This window comes from Vespa velutina, chromosome 1, assembly GCF_912470025.1.
Source record: "Vespa velutina chromosome 1, iVesVel2.1, whole genome shotgun sequence".
NCBI lineage: Eukaryota > Metazoa > Arthropoda > Insecta > Hymenoptera > Vespidae > Vespa > Vespa velutina.
Window position 1 is genome coordinate 15,068,220 of NC_062188.1, and position 22,005 is coordinate 15,090,224.

The following is a 22,005-nucleotide window of genomic DNA, read 5'->3' on the forward strand; positions in this document are numbered from 1 at the left end:
GAAACGACGACGAGATAGAACACAATACAAGTCGTATGCTTCCGTAGCGTTTCGTGCGATTCCGCCGTTCACCAGGTAAATGCCTCAGGTGGCTCGTCAACGAAAGCCTCGTGGAGTAGTGGAATCGAAGGTGTATACTTGGAAGGGGTATACGTAAGGAGTAGGGGTCGAGAACGGAATAAAAAGAGAGAAAGAAAATACTAAACTAAGGAGAGAGGGAGAGAGAGAGAGAGAGAGAGAGAGAAAGAGAGAGAAAGAAAATATTAAACTAAGGAAAGAGAGAGAGAGAGAGAGAGAGAGAATTTGGCGACGTTGGCAGAGCTCTCATCGAGTTCTCCATCGAATTCTCATCGTGATCCTCGAAGGCCGTGTTCCTCGAGTTCTCGTCCTCGAATTCGCATTATCCTTCCTCTTCTACGTCCTCGTTCGAGAAAGGAGATCTCACGCAAGGCGGCTCTCGCCTGCCTGAGACTCAGTCGACTCGCGTTCAGCGTGCCGTATAAGTATACCGATTTTACGTGAGTGAGTGTCAAAAAAGATACCAGGATATACCAGAGTGAAGAAGAAAAGGAATAAAGAGATCGGAATGTATGATCGTTTTCTAATCTCTTTGAAAAATTAAGTGCATTAGTACGTGTGTCTGTGTGTGTGTGTATGTGTGTGTGTGTTTTAAAAATCGTGAGTGCGATGCTAAATTCACGTTTATTCGTTGCTCTTCAAGAGCTTGAATTCAACTCGCTTGCTGCTGCCACGGTGTTCCCCTCTTCTTCTATTTTATTCACCTTTTATCCTTGGATTGCTATACATATGTGTTTCAAACAAAAAGGATAAATCGCTATCGATATCATCCTACAGGTTATTATTTTACATGAATTTGTCAAATCCTCTTTGAAAATTCGACGCTTTAGTAGCCTTGATGTTCCGAATGTGTCGTGGCAACGAATTCGTCCGTTCAACCGGACGAGCGATTTCGCGGACGAGCGCAATGGTGTCACCGCTTGATACGCGATAAACGTAACTCGTTTTTACGTACGCTGGTTTAAAAATTATTCATAGATTATTTAAAATCAAATGACTATTTTGTATGCTTAATAAAGAGATATGAATTTTTTAATAGATACGAATTAATTGGTATTGTAATAATTGATAATTAGTGTTAGCAACCATTTTTTTCAACTTATTGTTTGACGTACGAACGAATTATTCGATTTGAAATAATACTTTAATGTGTTCTTTACCAAACGGGTTTAAGTTCTTCTAAAATATCATATTGTACTATATATACTTGTAGTGTATTTTATTGATTTCATAGAGTGAAAACATTTACGTTTATTTGTTTCTTTTCGCCGTTTTTTCATCTAGTCATTTATATACTTTTATGCAATAGTCGCATAATTAAAAACTCGATCGATTAAAAAAAAACCTATTGTTAAAATGTCAAGAATCGATCGATTTTTAACACGCGTTAATTCTCTTAATTCGTTTCATTATGTACGTATCGTAAATGTACGTATACGTAAATAAATCTGTGTGTGTGTGTATATATATGTATATCGTGAAAATATTCTATGGACTTATGGAATTAGTTCTTGGTGATTTAAATCAACAGGGGGTGATCGATCAGTCGTATTTAAATAAAGAATAAAAAAGAAGCAAAATGGAAACACGTTACGTTGTTTACTTACTCAAAAAAAAAAAAAAGAAAAGAAATATATAATGTATAACTAACAATAATTGTTAGGATATATATTAACAATAATTTAGAACGGTCGTATACTTAACGATATAGAATGCAAAAATTTTCGCAGAAAGATGCGGAAAGAATATTTTTTAATCCCTCCTAAAGTTATCGTGAATAAACATCTATAAGAAAAAAAAAAAAAATGCAATCATACGTCAATATTATTATTTCAAATTAGACGAAAGTTATGCAAATTATTTTTATCACAGTTACACTATATAGATATTTACATTACATGGCGATTGATAAAACTAACGTTATATCAATCGTCATGTTTTCGAATGATATTCAAACATACTTATATGGGTTAAAAATTTCAATAAAGTCGAACAAATCTTACACATGTCTATATATGTATACTTTGCTACATAAATGTAATCTATAAAACTCATATTTGTGACGTGAAATAAGCATCGTTTAGATTCTCTGACACAGTATATATGTACATTCATATGTATATAGGCACATACATACATATATGCATACATACATGCATACATATAATCGCTCGTCGTTCATTTTATCACAAGCCAGAACGACTTTTGATCTTTAAGTGGTTCTAAGAAATCGTTGGAAGGAAAGAGCAGGTAGTTAGTCGTTTTCATTACTTATTCATCGATCGATAGTTGAAGTCTTTATATAAATGACGAATATTCACCAATCATCTGTACTTTTTTTGTTTTTTTCTTATTCGAATATTGTACCATTCGTATCAAATATCTTAGTCTTACATTTTTCTCTTTCTATTTAGATATTTTTATTTCGACACAGTCTATTTTTCGCATCAATTCAAATTATTTGTACATTTACTTATCCTGTTTTATTCGCGTAACGATACGCTATTACGAAACGATAAATTTGTGTTTCCTCTCTATCTGTCTCTCTTTCTCTCTCTCTCTCTCTCTCTCTCTCTCTCTCTCTCTCTCTTTCTCTCTCTCTCTTTCGAAAATCATTGCATTTGTTCGAGGTTTAACAGCGCGTACCATCACGACGACAAATTCAACGAATGTTTCTTCCATTCTCTCGAGTACGATAGCTTTTATCGTCTCTCTCTCTCTCTCTCTCTCTCTCTCTCTCTCTCTCTCTCTCTCTCTCTCTCTCTAACCCTATTTAATTTCATTTTATTATGTAAATGTTAACGAAAAATTGACATGTAACGATGAATCCCTTACGGATAATCCAACGTTATATCCAAAGGAATTCGATGCCGCTGCAGTATTCGAAGGCGAGAAAGCTGATCGCGATTCCATCAAATGGAAATCGACTTACGTTTGCTTCCGAAGCGAATCGTTCGAAAATATTTACGGAATACGCAGCGGAACGCGTATACGTAATCATTATGTATTGTTCTGAAATCAAAATGAAAGAAAATGGGAAAAACGAAAAATTTATCCGAAAAACGTATCGTATCACGTCAACATACTTTGTGTTCCATAATTAATAATTAATAATTGATCAATTCGGTCTGGTTAATTAAGAAAAAGTATTCCTACGATTCATTGCTCGTTAAATAAAAGATGCTTCGTAACTCTTAAATGGCAGCGGCAAATAATAAACAGACGTTTCTACTTCGATCAATGAGTTTACGTTCTCTATGATTTCAACTTTTATTTTTACGTGTATAAAAATAAAAATGATATAATCGAAAACTTATACATCATAACTTATGCTTAGGAAACATTAATTTTCAGATACAAACTGGGAATTAATTTGTGACGAACAAAAAGAAGGAGAGAGAGAGAGAGAGAGAGAGAAAAAAAAAAGAAAAGATTAAAATAAAAAATGAAATATAAATATACGAGTGCGTAACTTAAAAATTATATATGATGTTATAAAGAGTTAATGATTTGTAAGTGATAACGAAATTTACACGAATAATGTCTAAGGTGGATCGCGTTAACGAGGAAAAAGGAAAAAAGACTGACCGATGTTTTAGCGATAATTTGCCCGTACGAGGACGAGCGAGAGTAAACGCGTAGGAAGGTGGTATCCTCGGCAGGTTTCGTCACGGTGCTGCGAGTGAGGAACGTTCTCTTCGTTTGCATTCTGTGCACATGTATACGATCATCATCGGATGTTACATACACATATAAAACATACATATATAAAACTTTACGAACGAACATATTCCGTGTATCTTTCATTATGTGTCGATCCTGTGTCCGTGTCTGTGGTTCGAGTGTATCCTGAAGTCGTAAAGTGACGATATTTTGTGTTTATTTTCTTTTTTTATCTTCATCGTTATTTCTCATATGATAATGTGCCAAGGTGAAGCGTGGAAAACAGTTTTTTTTGTCACGGATTTTTCAACGATAGCGAGGAAGAACCGGCAGAGGGGACATCGTGGAAAAAGTAAATTATAGTAACAGAAAAGTCAAAGCTACCTAGATCGTGTAGGATTTACTACACGATCCTTCAACGGAAACGAGCAAGTGAGTTTGTAGTAGTCATATAATAAACGTACAATCTTTTTTTCTTCGAGGAATGCAAGCTTGAAAAACATTTGAACTGTTAATTCAAATGACTTCTTTCGCTTTCTTCTTTTCTTTTTCTAAATCATCACTTCAAGATTCGATCGTAAAAAAAAAGCTTCTCCGTGAACGATCGCTTAATCGCACGATGAATCTCTCAGGACTTCCTACTTTATTCTTGCTCGTCATAATGGATGATCTTGAAAACCAGGAAAGTTTAATAACGGTGATCGAAACATTCAATTCTACCAGAATCGTAATGTCGACTGTACTTTTTGTGGTTTAATCAAATGACCATGCTCTTCTTTGTTTTAAATGACTTACAGCTGTTTACCAACGATCACGATGTAAGAGTGAAATTCCGAAACTAATGAAATATTCTAGAAATTTCTATGATAATATTATTACAGTCGTGCTTAATGATCCTCTATTTGATATATTCATCTTTATGAGATAAAACACAATGTCCTTCGTTGTGACTTTACTATCGCTTACTGTTAACGCTTTGATTATTATTCATTGATTATTCATGTCCTTCGATGTATAGGCTAAACAATCGGATATTTGGCTGCACATATATATGTGAAATATTTGCGTGTAAATATGTACATATCTGGGAAGAATCGAAACAAACAAGACGACATATTTATATTTCATGATTCTTCCTCTTCCAAATATTATATAAAATTAAGTTTCTATTTGGAAAATAAAAGAAGAAAAAATAAATTACAAAAAACGAATGACATTTCAACAAGGACAGAATATAAATTATCATCGAAATTTATTTTAGTGTCAATACCTTCGTAAACGCAGATATATATCCAGTATAACATTTATAATCGAAGAGTCACAGAATGACGTAGACATGCGTACAAACGAGAGATAGAGTGGGAGAAGAGCGAAACGGAGTCAAGCGCTTTCGCATACGATCCTTGAAATGCACTTTCTATGTATGAATATTCGACACTTGAAATAATCGTCACGTTCGAATGTTAAGCATGTCTTTCTGTCTTTGTCTCTCTCTCTCTCTCTCTCTCCCCCTCTCTATCTATCTATCTATCTATCTATCTATCTATCTGTCTATCTATCTATTTATTTATCTATCTTTTTCTATCTATCTCTCTCAAATTTTTCGAATTTTGCTTAATTCATCAATTCTCAAAATTCCGACTTACACAAAATTGTCATACATATTAGAATATAATATAAGTATACGTCTATGATTTGTAATGAATTTGTATATTTGTAAAACAAAATATTTTACATGTTTCTTCTGTGTCATTTCAATGTGTAATAAATAAATAAATATAATAAGCGTATATTATACTTATAAACAAAAGGAAAGAGAAGAAATAAAAATTCAATAAATATGTTTTTTGTTAGAATAATCGATCTCAACTATTTAGAATAGTACAAATACTCCTGTTATGTTTCGTACAATTTAAAAGGGAAAGAAACAACATAACTGTTTTTCCAGCTGATCGTTTCATATTCTCGTGATTTTTAAATAATAGGCATTTGACATCCTGCGGATATCCGTACGTTAGGGTGCGATATCACAGCGTGTATCCGTCGAAATGAATTCGTACGAACGAAAACGTGACGTTGAAGTAAAACGATTTCTATTTCCACGTTCTGATTTCAAAGAGACTCCAACAAAATCGGCGTGAATTTTAATAAGTGAAAATTTCGAAAACCATCAAGAAAAGAAAACGGAGATGTTCGTAATGATTCAGTAAAGAGTGCTCCATATCTAGACTCTTGACGTACATACAAACATATACATATGTGTATACATATATATATATATATATATATATATATACATATATATGTATAGATACATATATATCTGTAGTAAAGACTTATACAGTTAGAAAACTGGTTTTCGTCTTCTCTCGCATCAAGCGATTCTATTCGTATGATCGAAGTCTCGCGTGTAGCGGGACCAGGTCAGTCCGGTGACGACTCTATACTTAACCATTTTTTTTTCTTCATCTTCTTCTACTTTTTCTTCTTCTTCTTCTTCTTTTTCTTCTTTCCTTTCCTCTTTATTTCAAACAACATCAACAAAATTGAACGATTTCCTAAGTTAGCATAGTGACCAAGAAGGAAACCACATCTCTAATACTGCACTGTTCGATCGTTACTACTTTGGCAAAGGGATAGGCAACGAGTAAATTAAAACTTTTTAATAGGATAGTCGTGTAGCTATCAGAACCACTAGATTTGCATTTCGAGTGAGAGACCGATAGCGGCTAGTGGACTGTATAAAGTTGGTTCGAACTTTAAGATCGATTAGAACGTTCTGATTTCTACCTTTGATCTATCTATCTTATTATAATAGAAAAAAGAATAATATGATAATAAAGTATGATTAGAAAATATGCAGTTCAATATTGTAGATTTTTTTTTTTAATTCAAAAAAGAATTCACAAACATTAATTTTTCGATATTAATTTAAACGGAATAAATGAAATAACACTTCAAAAATATGCATACGAAATTATATGATGTTATAAAACAGCGTCTTTCAGCCTTTAGGTCATGAAGTTCAATACATTTGTTTGTAATGGTAACATATAAATATAATTTTTAAGTGATCTCAGTCACCGTATATTATTTCAAAAATACGAATGTTACTAAACATTCTACAAGAACGTTGTATAAATCCCTTACAAATTAATCACTTTTCTCGTTATTAAGTTTGTTTTGTCTTAAAGTAGTAATCATAGCTAATTAAAGATTTAACATGACCCATAGGTTGAGAAACTCTGTTATAGAGGCATAATAAGAAAACATAATAGATCGTACACTCATGATTGCATGAAAGATCAACAAAAATAATCAACTCTTAGAAAGAAAATTGTACAAACCTGATCTTCGAAAAAATCATACTTCGATGTAACTAGCTTATAGTCACGATCAGTTGAACCACATAAGTCTATAAAAATCGAACCAAAAAGTAAATGATTGCGTTAGGTACGTTGAACTGGCGTTCGTTGGTGGTTAATTTTTATCGGCTATGCCAGCGACTAGTTCCAAATATAAACCGTGTTTCGTGTATGCGACGCGCTTCGAAAGCGCTCTCGGATGTACGCTTTCCTCTTTGAGCTTCGTCTCTCCGCCAGCGAAGAGTTTATTTTCTAGTCTCGTGACACGTGCGGAGACGACTGCTGCTGCCGAGCTACATCCGTGCTTACCTCGACAGACAGACAGAAAGAGAAAGATAAAGAGGAAGAGAAATAGAAATAGAAAGAGAGAGAGAGAGAGAGAGAGAGAGAGAGAAAAATACTCCAAGGGGACTCTTTTCTCTCTCTCCATCCTTTTTTCTCTGCACTCTCAAGTTTTATCATCTCGCGTAGCTCTTCCACTGTCCCTGTCTAACTTGTGGAAAAGAGCTTTTTCGAGTATCCTCTGCAAGAAAACGAAATACAATTGAAGTGTGCCTTACTCACTCTCTCTCTCTCTCTCTCTCTCTCTCTCTCTCTCTCTCTCTCTTTCTCTCTCTCTCTCTCTCTTCTACATGCTCCTTCTCTTTTTTCTCTCTCTTTATCTGCCTCTTTCTCTCTCGTTCTCATCTTCTTCCCTCTAGTGACTCCAGATTTTTTGTTTTCGTTTTTTGTTTAAATGGTGACGAACAGCATTAGTTCAACGACGAATAGCGGTCATTTAAAGTGACGGGAATGAAAATACGTCGTGTACGTGGTTACTTTCTTCACACTCGAGAAGAAGAAGAAGAAAGAATAATCGTTGTGACCTTGAATCCATTGCCGAGGAACGACGGTGCAATTTTATTATCGCGTACTACAGAGCACTGTAAAAGCATCTCGAAAGGGAGGAGAACAAAGAGGAGGCAGTTCCGATGTCGGTAGTCAGGTCGTTTCGCGAGAAATTAATTCGCTCTATTTGCTAGAAATCTTTACTGGGGTTATACTCGATGTATGTTGTTAGGATTACTTTATGTATGTAGGTTTTAACGTATGTTCGTTTGACTTCGATCGATTGTGCCAAGTGTTTTTTTAAAAAGAAACTAATAGAAAGGGAAAGAAAAAGAAAATCGGTTGATAAAGATAGAGATTGTTTCGTCGGTATTTTTAATTTCCAATTTTAAACGAATCGTCACAATCATTTTTCGAGATATACGATAAAATAATATTTCGAAGCTTATCAAAACGAATATTTTTAAAGAGAAAGAAAGAGAGAGAAAAGGGCTTAGTTCGTGAGGACTTCATAAAAGTCACGATAAAGAGAAAACTTTGAGTGGAAATAAAAGCTGTGAGAGATAAAGAGATAAAAGTGTTCACGTGAAGAGTTCTATGCTAATCAAAAAGAAAGTCTAATCTTCGAGAAGGATTACTTTTGTGAGATAGTTTGACCCTCTTTTTCACTACTCTTCTTCTCTACCCTTCGAAATGTCAAAGTTCTTTCGCAAATTCGTTTTTTGCGGATGTTCTCGTTCGCACAGCGATAATCGATCGAATATCGCAAATGATTCCACTCTCGACGACGTTTCGAAACTTGTACCGTCCTCCTCGTCCGACAATTGTGCCGAAGAGAATAACGATCTAGCAAGACACTTCGATTTATCTAGTATTAAGTTTATCGACGACGAGGATCCCGACGATGAATTGTTTTTCATGAAAAACGGTATAAAATAGATTCTTTTCCTTTTTTTCTTCATTCTAATCTGATCCGAATATTTTTCGATTTTTATTCGAAATTTTCTTATGAGCAGATTATTATTATTAAATAAAAGGGATACGCAATTCACTGGAAAATGGTTCGATCGTAAAAAGAGTAATTGAATCGATGCTTTCGTTTTGTCGATCGTGTAACTATTAATAGTAGCTTGTTGGCACCTCCTATGCCAACTATTTTTCTTTTATCGTCGGACACTTTCGAAGTTCGAATAATTGATCAATCGAATCACCTAAATTCACTCATTTACATTTATTTCAACGTCATAGAAATGAATATCGTTTGTTAACCGATTTATCAACGTACCCGGTAGTTCGTTACGCACGATTAATTATCCGCGCAACGCGATAGAACGTAATACAGGGCATTTTCGCTGTAATTAACTTGTTGAATTCTTGCTAGAAGAGCTGGATGGACCAAATGCTGTACGGATACGAGACGGTTGGGTTATCGCTGTCGAAAGGTAAAGATATTTCATACATATTTAAATCTTTATATAATAAAAATGATAAAATTGAAACGAAAGTATAGAATTAAAATTTACAATATAATAATATCGATTAATGATTCAATGAAAAATTTTATTAACCGGTTAATGAATGATATAGTTTTTGAATAATTTGTAGAAAAAAAGATTTTATTAAATAAATATCATAGAAATAATGAAAAATTTATCTTATTAATATATCTTTGAAAAATATGTAATAAAAAACTACATCGTTACATATGTAACATTGCACATTTAACAACATTAAGCATTATAATATATTATGATTTCGAAACAATGCATTTACGGATTAAAATAACTTCATTTAAATACCATGAATATATGCAAGAACTTTCATTTGGTATTCTCTATAATCTATATATTATATTAAATCAATATATAAGTTATTGTAAACTTACCGATAACCTATTTATTTATTAGGTTATTAGCTATTAACAAGATTCTTTGCATAAAAAATAAAAAGAAAAAAGAGAAAAATGACAAGAAACTCGATCGATTAAAATATACCAACAAATAGTACGATATAAGAATACGTAACGTCTAACTATTCGTCCTTGTAAACTTTACTGTATAAAATCTTAACTATATAAAACGAATGTGTAAGAACATAAACATGCTAATACTAATGTATCTTTTCGCAGAGGCGTAAGAGAAAGGTTGAAAGAGCTCGCTGCCCTTAGAAGCATCCAGTTACGGGATATCGAAGCCATATTAGATCATCAGGTAGGTGGATCACTTTCAACAAGAGTTATATATTTTTCACGATATCAATGATTTTTACTTTTTGAGATTGTAATGAAATATGCATGGAGCTTATTTATGTAAACGTAAACACCAAAAAGAGAGAGAGAGAGAGAGAGAGAAAAAAGAAAAATATTATACATATGTAAACACACGATAATTCGTTCTGGCTCGCATTTTTGTGATGATACGCAGAGTGAGATTTTCTCAGGGAAAAGCCGTACAAAAATTAATTTCAAAAATGTTGCATAAGCTTTACAATTTTAATCATTCGAGATTATTGGATGTGTGAGAAATAATGTATCAAATTCTTTTTTTTTTTTTTTTTCCATTCGAACACCGATGAAGTAATAAATTATGTCAAAAATCCTATGAGACATTGTACAATTATCGACGATTTTTGTTGTATATTCCAAAAAGTTATGTACCTTTTTGCTATATAGAAAATATATTCATTTTCGAACAGTTTTATATTTTTATCATATATATATTCGTATATTTAATATTTGAAAGTAATAAATTCAATCATTTTTTTTACGATTCTAAGATTTAATTAATGATTTTTTTTTATAATCTCTTATGGTATCCCATGCTTATTCTTATATCATTATATTTGGTAAAGTTTTGTGATTACAATGCAATAAAAAATCAACTCCGAATTCATTTGAACTGAAATTTCATAGCTAATTTAGTTAAGAATTGCAATGATTTAATTTATTGACGCTGATTATAATATAGTTGACATATAAAATTAAATTAATATTGAAAGTTATATCGAGTTGTCATAAAATTGATACAAAAAAATTTCCTATATATATTGCAGAAATATATATACAATTGTATTCGTGATACTTTATGAATCCCACAGTTCATAAAATATTAATTCTTGTACTACTGAAATGGTTGAGAATACCATTTGGCTGATTGAATTATTCTCAGAAGGTAGCAGAAATGAGAAATAAATCATTTCGTGTCTAATAAACATTTACTTAGTTCTAACTTCCTTTTGTCTCTTGTAATAAGATTAATTCGGGGAAAGAAAACGATGTCGTTTTTGAGAATGAAAACTCTAGATTTGCTTCTTCCTCTTGAATCTACACCTATCAAAGATAATGAATCAGTACTATATAATATATTAAAGAAGAGATATTTGAGGGAGAAACTTTGAATGAATCTTCTAACGAAAATTAATTGTATTGTAGTAATTCGAAAATGTTTTTAAAGGGATATACTACTGTAAAGTGCGTTTTTTAAAACAATTTTCGGTATTTTTTTTCTTTTTTTTTTTTTTTTTTTTTTTATAATATAACTATACAACTTTTTACGTCAAAATTTGTTTTATACAAGTGCTTATTCATATATCAGTATTGTTTGTAAATATTAATAAAGAGGAATGATTCAAGTTTGTGATAGTTAAAAAAAAAAAGTCTTCCTATGCGACTTTGACTGTTCTTCTCATTTGGAATGAAAAAAAAAAAAAAATTAATATATTTCTTAATTAAAACTATTTTAACTACAGCGAATATAAAAATGTAAAGAAAAAAAAAAGACGATAGCTGAAAAAATAGTGGACAAAAAAAATATAAGAGAAGAAAAAAAATGTTTGATTAATTCTGATGCAGGCTACAATGAAATATGCACTGAAGAAAATTTGAAGCCAATCGATCAAACAGCTGTTAAGTTATGAATTTTGTCTGAATTTTGCACTACAAATATCTCACTGTGTAACGTGCAGAGAGGTGTATGAAATATGTATAAACAAAATGGAAAAAGAAAAAATATCGCGATAGGTTTTAGAAGAAAAAACTTTTCAACTATAAAGTATAATGCGTTAGCGTAGAAAGCGTAGACGATCGATCGTATTGACGTATCGGAAAAATAGGTACACTTTTGCACACGTCATATGATTGTGTACATACATGTACATGTGTGTGTTGTGTATGTGTGTGTGTGTACATATATATATATATATATATATATTATTTATGTGTACCCTTGCCCATGCTACGGAACATGAATTTCGTCTTATTAGACCCAATACAGTGATGTCGAGATAAATTTATATATGGTGACAATGTATATATGTAAGTACATATATACATACATACATATATACATATATGGTTTATCGGGCAACGATCAATCCCCGTTTTCTTTCTTAACGTCGAACGTCACAAACGAAGCTATAGGAGGTGCGATCACTGTCATTAAAAAATATAAGAAAAAAGAAATTTATCGACACTTGACCGTTTTGTAAGTAGGGTCGTCTATGAAACGTGGAATGCGAAGGTGAATATGCGAACGTGCTGCTTGCGTCAAGTTGTAATTACGATTACAAAGCCGTTGCGCTTTGCTCGAGGCTAAGCAACCTACCATCGACTATTACGCTTCAGGATTTTTATTTTTTTTTTTTTCTTATTTTCAATTCTTATATTTTGCTGTGGTTTTTCTTTAGTAAATATGCATATATTTATGTATATAGATATATATATATATATATATATATATATATATATATACATGTATGTATGTACGTATATTTGTATATATCTATGTATATATGTATGTATGTATGCATATATGGATGCGCCATGTAGGGGTTATAAGCTTCTCCCGTGACGCGTATGCATATATGTACATATGTACTTATATACGTATGTATATATGTGTGTGTATGTGTGTGTCTCATTAATGATGCTCATGAAATGTCTTCGAATGATCGATATCTAAAAGTTATCATAGTTCTATGTCACTATCGTACTTGGGTCGTATTTTGCGTCATCCGTTTCTCTCTTTTTCTTTATCTATCTCTTTCTCTTTCTTTTTCTCCCTCCTTTCTCACGAAAATGATAAATTATTCATAACGGACTATTTTAATTCCGCAGATAAACGAGACTGGCGCATCCACGAGCGAGGAGAGCACGAGAAAAGATGTAACAAGTAATCAGGTCACCGTGACCCTCGCGGATGAGTAAGTACTTCTCGAGATTGACCATCTTAAATTCTTTGCGAAACGAAGAAAGTTCTTTTCTAGTTTTATCCTTTAAGCTGAGTGAGAGTAGCCTTCTTAGGATTTTTACTTCGAAGGATACTTTTCAGTGATCTTTTGATAAAATCATTCGATTCTTAACTTTTGCTTTTTTCATTTTTGCATAATAATTATATCTAGAATGTCATTATTTTGATATAAATTGTCTTTTATGTGACACCTCATAGCTTTCTCATTTTCATAACTTCACTTTGTAGACATACGTACTATCATCTTCTTTCAAAGTCCACTCTATATTCATGTGTTCATATGTAGTTATGCCTAGTCAACTTTGAAATTTGTTCTGACAATATTTTGATATTTAAACTGACATGAGTATTTCGTATCAAATGTTTTATTTATATATTTATTTATTTATTTATTTATTTATTTATTTATTTATTTATTTATTTTTATTATTATAGGGATGTACGTAATACGAACACCTTCTTCACAAAACTTAGTAACGGTACGATTCCTAAAGGATTGACCAAGGACGGTCAGGATACGCGAGAAGGAAAAACTTTGCAGGAACGAAAGGACATCTTGGAAAAACAACAAACCTCATCAGATGAAACGAATCTTTTGGTCAGTTTCAGATTCTTCAATAATTTAAATAAGATCATGATAGATCGAACATTCAGGTTATAAATCGCAGTATATAATTACGTTCAAATGACAACTTGTGTACATATGGATAAGTATATCGATTCCTTCTTCTCCAATAGACACGTGTCCTTGATTTATCATGATTGCTCGATAGATACATCGGCTGATAAATACATCGTATTTCAATATAAAGAAAAAAAAAAAAATATCATGATTCATATATATGTAAATACGTTAACGTATTAACAACATGTTTTTACATTTAAAAGTAATGACTATACGTTTATCTTCTTGTATCTATTTATTGGAATTCTCGATGGTGAAACTTGCGTGCAACTTCTAGCGACATTAATGATGGAGTTAGACTACTATTAATTAAAAAAAAAAAAAAAAAAAAAAAAAAAAAAAAAAAAAAAAAAAAATTCTGGTGAATAAATAAGAATCGATATAATAAAAAAAGAAATAATCCATTTATCCGTTGAAAAGTGTTATGCATACTTATATAATAAAGATAAAGTACTATATTCGAAATGTGTATTTGTTTATAATAACAGTTTAAAAAATTATTTGTAATATTATTTGTAAAATGTAAATGAGAAATGGAATTAAAGAGAATAATTATTCTTCCGTAGAAATAATACAGTACATACAATATATATACGTACAGAATATAAATAATAGAAATAAAATAGTATATATAATAATTATATAATTATATTATATAAAATATCTCCAATGATCGATCATGCGAGATCAATATGATTAATATGATCGGAATACTTACCGTATACGATACTGATCGAATCTATCACTTCGCAGCAACCAGTGCAAAGCAGCAAGGTAGGGGAACGTCGTGCTAGCAGTCCCTTCCAAAATGGCCGGACAGAGGTCCTGATTGGAGAACCGGAGGGCGGCCCGAGGTCGCCGCGAGGATCGACGTCTTCAGCGGTGAACGACGGCAATTTTCTTAATCCACCGGACGAACGCGAAGCAATTTACAGGTTAGTCAAATTATTTCTTTTAATGGCGCCAGCTTACATTTTCACATTTATGTAGTACGTACATCTCTGCTCTTCCATGATTGGTTGATACGATGGCCGATGCACAAACAAAATGAAAAGATGATTCGAGCGTTAGGTTACATGATTTAAATAGAAAAATCAATCCAATAAGATCTCATGCTATATATCGAATATTTTACAATTGTCATCAAGATCGTGATTATTTATAATATCGTTGAGCATAGTGGTATGCGCGCCACGCGTTGAAATCTTCGTTTAATTTTCACTCTTCCTTTCTTTCTTTCTATTTCTTCTTTACCGTCTACGAAAAAAAAAAAAAAGAACTTTTTACTCGTCGAACGTTAGATGGCGCTGCTCAACCGTTTCGTACACCTGTCGAGTAATCGATTTGAGGTAAAACAGTGTACGTCTTTCGGATAAATATCAATTTCACATATTCGAAATGAACATTATGAACGTGCCTTAAATTTTCTATTTCGAAATCATATTTCTTTTTATTGAAAGAAGATAAGAAATCTTTCAAGGACATTTCTATACGATCCAAAGAATTTATTCAAGAAGATGCTTATATTGATATCTCAAAATTTTCCAAGAATTTATCAATATTATTCAATATTGTTATATATTACCAGGAAATAAATCGGATTGTAATGTTAATCGAGTTATTGGCCTCTATAAAATCTATTATCTTATCGAAGATATTATCCACGACGAATCTGTAACAGTACGATCAAGTTAAATGAACTTGGCCAAGTCAATTAGAATTACATTAAACGGCGTACTATACACGTTCGGATTCCCGTTAGGTATGTTATAGCTTCTAAGGAGAACACACCTCTATCTTCTCCGACAAAAAGTAATTTTCTTTATCATCTATCATTATATCCCAAAAGAACTTTCATCGTTCTTTCTCGAAATCGTGAAAGAAGATAATAGAAATCATTAGGAATCTTTATTATCTCATTATATTATACATAGTTGCTTTCTCCGATGGTATTCTGAAGGAATCCAACTTTCAATTAGTCACAGAAATATTTTTGTGGTAATTTCGTAGAATTTTTCGAAGCGTATTTAACGAAGTTGAAATTCTTATCGGTTCTTGATAACAAATCAAAATATATCGAATTGGAAAGTCTTGCATGATCAATTGAATGAAATGAAACGAACGAGTTCTCGATTGATCGGATAAGGAAAGAAGAAAAAAGAAGAAGTAATGCTTTTGGCATGACGTGTACGTAGTATTGCGGATGACTTTCGCCTTCGACGAGAGTAAAGCGGGCTTTAGGAATCGACCAAAAAAAAAAAAATTCCAGGCGCACGGTACGGCACTCCCCTTTAGTATAGTGAATCTTATGAATGGAGGTAACGTCATCAGTTCACACAGGGAAAACCTTAAAAGCGAGATCTATCTAGCGACACTATATTAACTTCGAATATGTGTGTGTGTATTTGACTGTGCGTGTGTTTATGTGTGCGTACGTCTACCTGACATCGTGCTACGCTCCCTTAACCCAAAGTTCCTCGAATTTTATGGTCTATGACGTGTACGGACTGCATAAAAGAGAAATGGAACGAACGACGAGCGTTTACATCTTCGAACTGGCTCTCAGGTAGAGTAAATTCAGTGGCGGCCGTTGTTGCACCTGCGTTTCCTGTCGCTTCACCGACCACAGGGACGTCCACCTGACGACCGGAAGAGACCGTCCCTACCGTTCATGAAATAAAATTCGTTGTGTTTATCCAAGCAACTCCAAGGTTCTTTTCCTAATCTATTCGAACGTAACAAAATTCTGAAATTCTTGTCTATTTCTCTTTTCTTAAAAATTATTTTTCAAGAGGTTTCTCTTTTCATTTTAATATAATTGGCGTATATGAAATAATTATAGAAAATTATTACTAATTATCGGATAATTAAAATTGTTCTTGTCTTTTGAAAGTCGGAAATTCTATATATTCATATATGTAGCAGACGCGTTTATGTATATAATATAATAGAACTGAGAACGTTTATCTGAAAGTAATATTTTCGAAAATATTAATGTTATTAATATTTCTTTAAACAGAATTTGATTTTACGCTTACAGAACAATTATGGAACGAATCAAGGCAAATTCAATACATCCTATTGTAATTACTACAAACAAAATTATTGTTATTCGAAATTCATAAATATTGTACAAACTTAATTATAGTGCTTATTAAAGATATTCTATTGTTTCCCATTATTAGTATATACATGTATCTAATCGTTAATAATTACATTATATAATATATATATATATAAATATATATTATAATATATAGTAATATATATAATATATATTAATATATATATATATAATTTTTTTAATTATTAATGATCAGCTCATTAAATTACTAAAATACAACACAATTTCCTGTCGTCAGTCGAGAAGAGTCACCTTGTAATGTCCGTGATACTCCCACGAACGCGCTACATACATAAATTCCTCGCTCCTTAGAATCTCGATTATCCAAGTATAGAACGCACTTTCGAATACATATACATAGCTGCGGCAAGCGCACTTTCGATTATCCGTACGGTCACTGATCCCATCATCGATTATCTTACTATGTATTTCCGAATCGATAAACTACATCGGGTATCATCGTCAAGCCCAAAGGCTAACTCGTTTGAGTGTTACCACGATATAGATACTCTATATATTTACGGTATTCCAATAATGGACGAGAAATCATGCAAGAAAGGAGACGAATATACGATGACAAAAGTGAAGCATGAATTTGGAATGTAGAAATGAAAAGGGGATTAGTTTCGAGTACAAAAAGAAAAAAAAAAGAAAAATAATTGCTATAACAGTATCTACATACATTTTGCACAATTTATAGAACTCATTTATGAACGAGTAGAAACACATACACAAATATATACTAATTTCCTTATAATTCTCGCAAATAGATTGATAATTGTCATTTGAGTAGAAAGAGAACAATGGATCGATGTTTATCAGCGTGCGATCCAATTACGTGTCGTTCTACTCTTTACCTTCTAACGTTTGCCAAATGCGTTCGTGATAATAAATATCGTATGATCACTAAAATACACTCAATTTCGATGTTGAAAATAAAATATATAAATCTCGCAAAGAAAATAGAAAATACTTCATTCGGTTGGTAAGATAAAATTCTTAAAAGATACAATAGAATGTTAGAAAAGGTAGAGTGTAAATGTATATAAGTAAATATATACGTTCCTATATCATACATACATACATACGTATATATACATATAGTCTTAAAAGAGCCGATCGACTTCTTTGTTTTATTTGCCGTGGGTGACTCACCGAAGGGGTTGTCTATCGCGCGTGTGATCGCACGCACGGTATGCGGGGCCTTACGTGTACTCACAGTCTTTCTTTCATCGCGTAAATATATACGTGTATATGTAACTATATGTGTGTATACTTTATATGGTTTCCAACAAAGTTACGTACTACATACGTATATGTACCACCTTGATAGTGAATATAAATAGACAATAAACAAAACTCCGGTCAGCATCAACTCGCTTGCAGATCACGTGCTTATCGAGATGACCTCATAAATTAGCTTCTTTGAACGATATCACCCGATAAGATATTGCTCGATTATACGAACCTAAGTAAGCATATATATATACCTAAATAGACTAGGGATGTGTGCGTTTATTCACGTACTATTAATTTTTACTTTCGATACGAACGTAAGTAGAGGTAACGATAAAATGTTGATAAAATCATTTATATACGTATATACTTTTTGATAAGTTTCATCGTCTCGCATGTAAATAAAGTTGGCCATAATAATATAGTGACATTTGTTCATGATAAAAGGGGCGTAAAGCGAACAGATGCTCGTTGGTATGTTTCGACATTGATAGCAATGAACTCATGCGTTTCCAAAGCGTTTTATTTAACGTTTGCTTTCATAAACTAAATTGAATTTTTAACATGTATATATATATATATTCTTTCACTGATTGGATCGAATATAAACAAAATGTGTTATTAATTTCATATTCTCTCGTTAACATGATTAAGCTGCTAATTAATGTCACTTTTATTCCGATACCTTGTTTTTTTCTTAACATTTGAAAATAACAAGCTCGTACAATGATGTTTGGTCTTTTGTTTCATCGTATTCATTCGAAAGATATTGTCGAAAGAAAAAAAAGAACAGTTTTTTAAACGTGCTACTTTTTTTCTTTAGTGTACCTAAACGAGTTCATGTAAACGTAATCATGGGTGAACATTGTGACGCTATCAAGTTGTGTGATTATGGATAGGTGTAATATAGATAGCAAGATGGTCCGTGCATTTGCTGGCTTCGCAAGAATGAGACCTGCGGATAAAAGAGAAAAAGAGAAAGAGAGGGAATGAAAGAGAGATAAGCCTTCGATATCAGGTGCCAGGCAAAGAGATAAAGTACATTCCGAACACCAGTTCTCATGCGTGGCGCCTTCTGGTCGTGTCAACATTTTCACCCGTTAGTCTAATGTATACTTTACCACGTTTTCTTTGCCCCTCCGTTATCGATAATTTCTGATCGATTCTTGTATGATCCATACTCATGACTAACACGTGGTTAACGAATGAGCGCGTTTATGTGTGCGAGTGAGAAAAAGAGAAAAAAATGGAAACGATGAGTGGCATAGTAAGAGGAGTTGACTTCAACCAAGTTTGCAATCCTTGCCGAGCCTTTTGGATGTGCTTTTCTCATCGTTTTGATCTATCCCTTTCAAACTTTTGCAGGTAACGGTGTTTTTCTTATAAGTTCAAGGTCTAGAGATATAACTGAAAATTTTAGAGACTGTACAATCTTATTTTACCTATACACAATGTATACGTTTGATTATGTTTAAAATGAGTTATTTGTTTTTTTTCTTATTTGTTTCAAAATGAGAATGATTCCTGTTCGATGGTGATTGTCTTCATATCTAAACATTATATATTTATTTGAGATAACATTGAATTCTTTCATGGTCTAATTCCTATCATTTAGAACTTACGCTTTTGTTACATTGGCACATAACAATGCTTATCTAATAATTTCAAGGTTTAGTAAAATACCTGAAAAATTGGGGACTATTCGATCTTATTTTATATACACTCTATATGTTTTATATTTAAAATGATTATTTTTTTTTTTTTTTTTTTTTTTATTATTTTAAAGCAAGTAATTGTATTCGTATTTAAACATTGTTTACTTATTTGATGTAACGTGAAATTTTTTGACCGTTTAACCAGTAACATTTCCTTTATTACAAAGTTAATCTTTTATTCACAACATCGACTCCAATACTCACCGATCGACCTTCGATTTATCGACTCACCCAGCTTCTACTTTTAGTTCGACCGTTCTACGTTTTTTTTCGTTCTTCATTTTTCATATTTTCGATATCTTCTTCTCTTTATTTCTTGCAATTCATTTAATGTGATTTTTAGTCACGATAACTATCCTATAGTACAACTTTATATAACGCGTTTGTATTTTTAGATGACGAGTGAAAAGATAATGATTTGATCTTGTTATTTAACGATCCCTCGGTTATGTACTTTGTTGGATTCTTCCAAAGACGTATTGTCTTGGGAGAAAGAAAAAGAGAGGAAGTTATCATATCAACTTCAAAGTTTATTCACAGTTAATACGTATGTACGTTTATAACACTTAATTACATGCACGTTTTAATTAACGATTGTAATATTGAAAACTTTCGTTACCACCATCCAACTTTAAGTTAATTGCTTTGCTTCTAAGTGGCCACTAGAGAGACCTCCATTTTGAGGATTCTAATATCTTTCCAAGTTATTAACATCATTCAAGTATCTTCTGTCTTCCTACTAAATTCAGTTTAAAATTATATTCATATAATCTTATTAATTTATTTGAAAAAATAAAAATCGCATAAAATTGTACAACTTTATATTACGATAATGTTTATCTAGCTAACGAAGTACAACACTACAGGGAATAAAATTTCTTTTCGGAAAAAAAAAAGAAAAGAAAGAAAAAAAGAAAAAAAAAAGAATAAATTCTTTTCTCATAATCCAGATTATCTCTCTTTCTTTCTCTCTCTCTCTCTTCCTTTCTCTCTTTGTTTCTTTCTCTTTGTTTCTTTCTTTCTTTTTTTCTGGCATCCACTTAGGAAAGTAAGATAAAGGAGGTTTTACGAGGGGCATCTGTTCGTTGATTTCTAATGTGATCCCTTTGTCGTTTAAAAGTTCTGCTTTTCTAAGGAAGTCAGTCTTTTTCTTTTCTCATGTTCTCTAACAAAACATCGCGTCTGGACATCGTAACTTTCTTTATTGGTTACCGCGCGTGAGAGAAAGAGAAAGAACATTTACACGCGTGTTATACACATTCAAACGTACCAAAATATAGTCGGCGAGATTGCAGACGATAGTTTCCCTTGTCGGCAACGACAAAAGTACCGGGCCATTGCCATAGCAGGTTGTACGTACTCACGTGCAGTCTGAAATTAGTAATCGATATGCGAAACGACGCTCGTAAAATCGAGTCCACCCCGAAAACGGAGCTCTCTTTCTCTCTCATTCTTTTTCTTTCTCTCTCTCTCTCTTGTTCTCTTTCTCTCTCTCTTTTTCTGTATGCCATTTTATTGTTTCCATTCCGTCCAATATTATTTCACGGAGGTGAAATTCGACTATTCGATTGTATGGTTTCTTTTATACGATAGCATTCCGACTTCTAATTAATTTTGGATTCGTATTTCTTAAGAATTAATAGACTTTAGGAGAACCTTTTTTAAAATAAGAAAAATATTCAAATGAAAGCTAAGCTCTTGAAGCCATTGGAATAATTTAATGATTGAATATTTTGCAGATTTGAAAATGTTTGTTATTGAAAGAATGTCGAGGATTTCAATATTGCAGTATTATTCTTCGAATAAGAGTATATTCATATATATATATATATATTTTTTTTTTATTCTATAGCATAACCTGTAAATAAATTTTTACCGAAACTGGAAACACTTGTGAAACAAACGAAGGAGAAAATATATTTTTTTTTTTTAAATAATGAACTTAACAAACGCAATTTCATAACATATATATATGTGTGTGTGTGTGTGTGTGTGTGTGTATCTGAATTGAATAAAAAAAAATTACACGATTAACCTAAGCTCTAGTTATGACGTGCCTCGTGGG

At 32.2% G+C, this 22,005-nt stretch overlaps 1 protein-coding gene across 9 annotated transcripts in view; it reads left to right on the plus strand.

The window, feature by feature from the left end:
* Positions 1-22,005, plus strand: part of LOC124953377 — a 53,509-nt gene that overhangs the window by 4,474 nt on the left and 27,030 nt on the right. For 3 of the 9 annotated variants that reach the window (XM_047504660.1, XM_047504672.1, XM_047504739.1), the window contains 5 exons: positions 9,316-9,376; positions 10,063-10,144; positions 13,048-13,133; positions 13,616-13,778; positions 14,619-14,800. In XM_047504660.1, coding sequence (XP_047360616.1) covers positions 9,316-9,376; positions 10,063-10,144; positions 13,048-13,133; positions 13,616-13,778; positions 14,619-14,800 — 574 coding nt within the window. Of the gene's footprint in view, positions 1-7,838; positions 8,863-9,315; positions 9,377-10,062; positions 10,145-13,047; positions 13,134-13,615; positions 13,779-14,618; positions 14,801-19,257; positions 19,591-22,005 lie in introns of those variants that run through there. The other 6 variants (XM_047504680.1, XM_047504697.1, XM_047504706.1 and 3 more) reach the window with 6 other exon arrangements.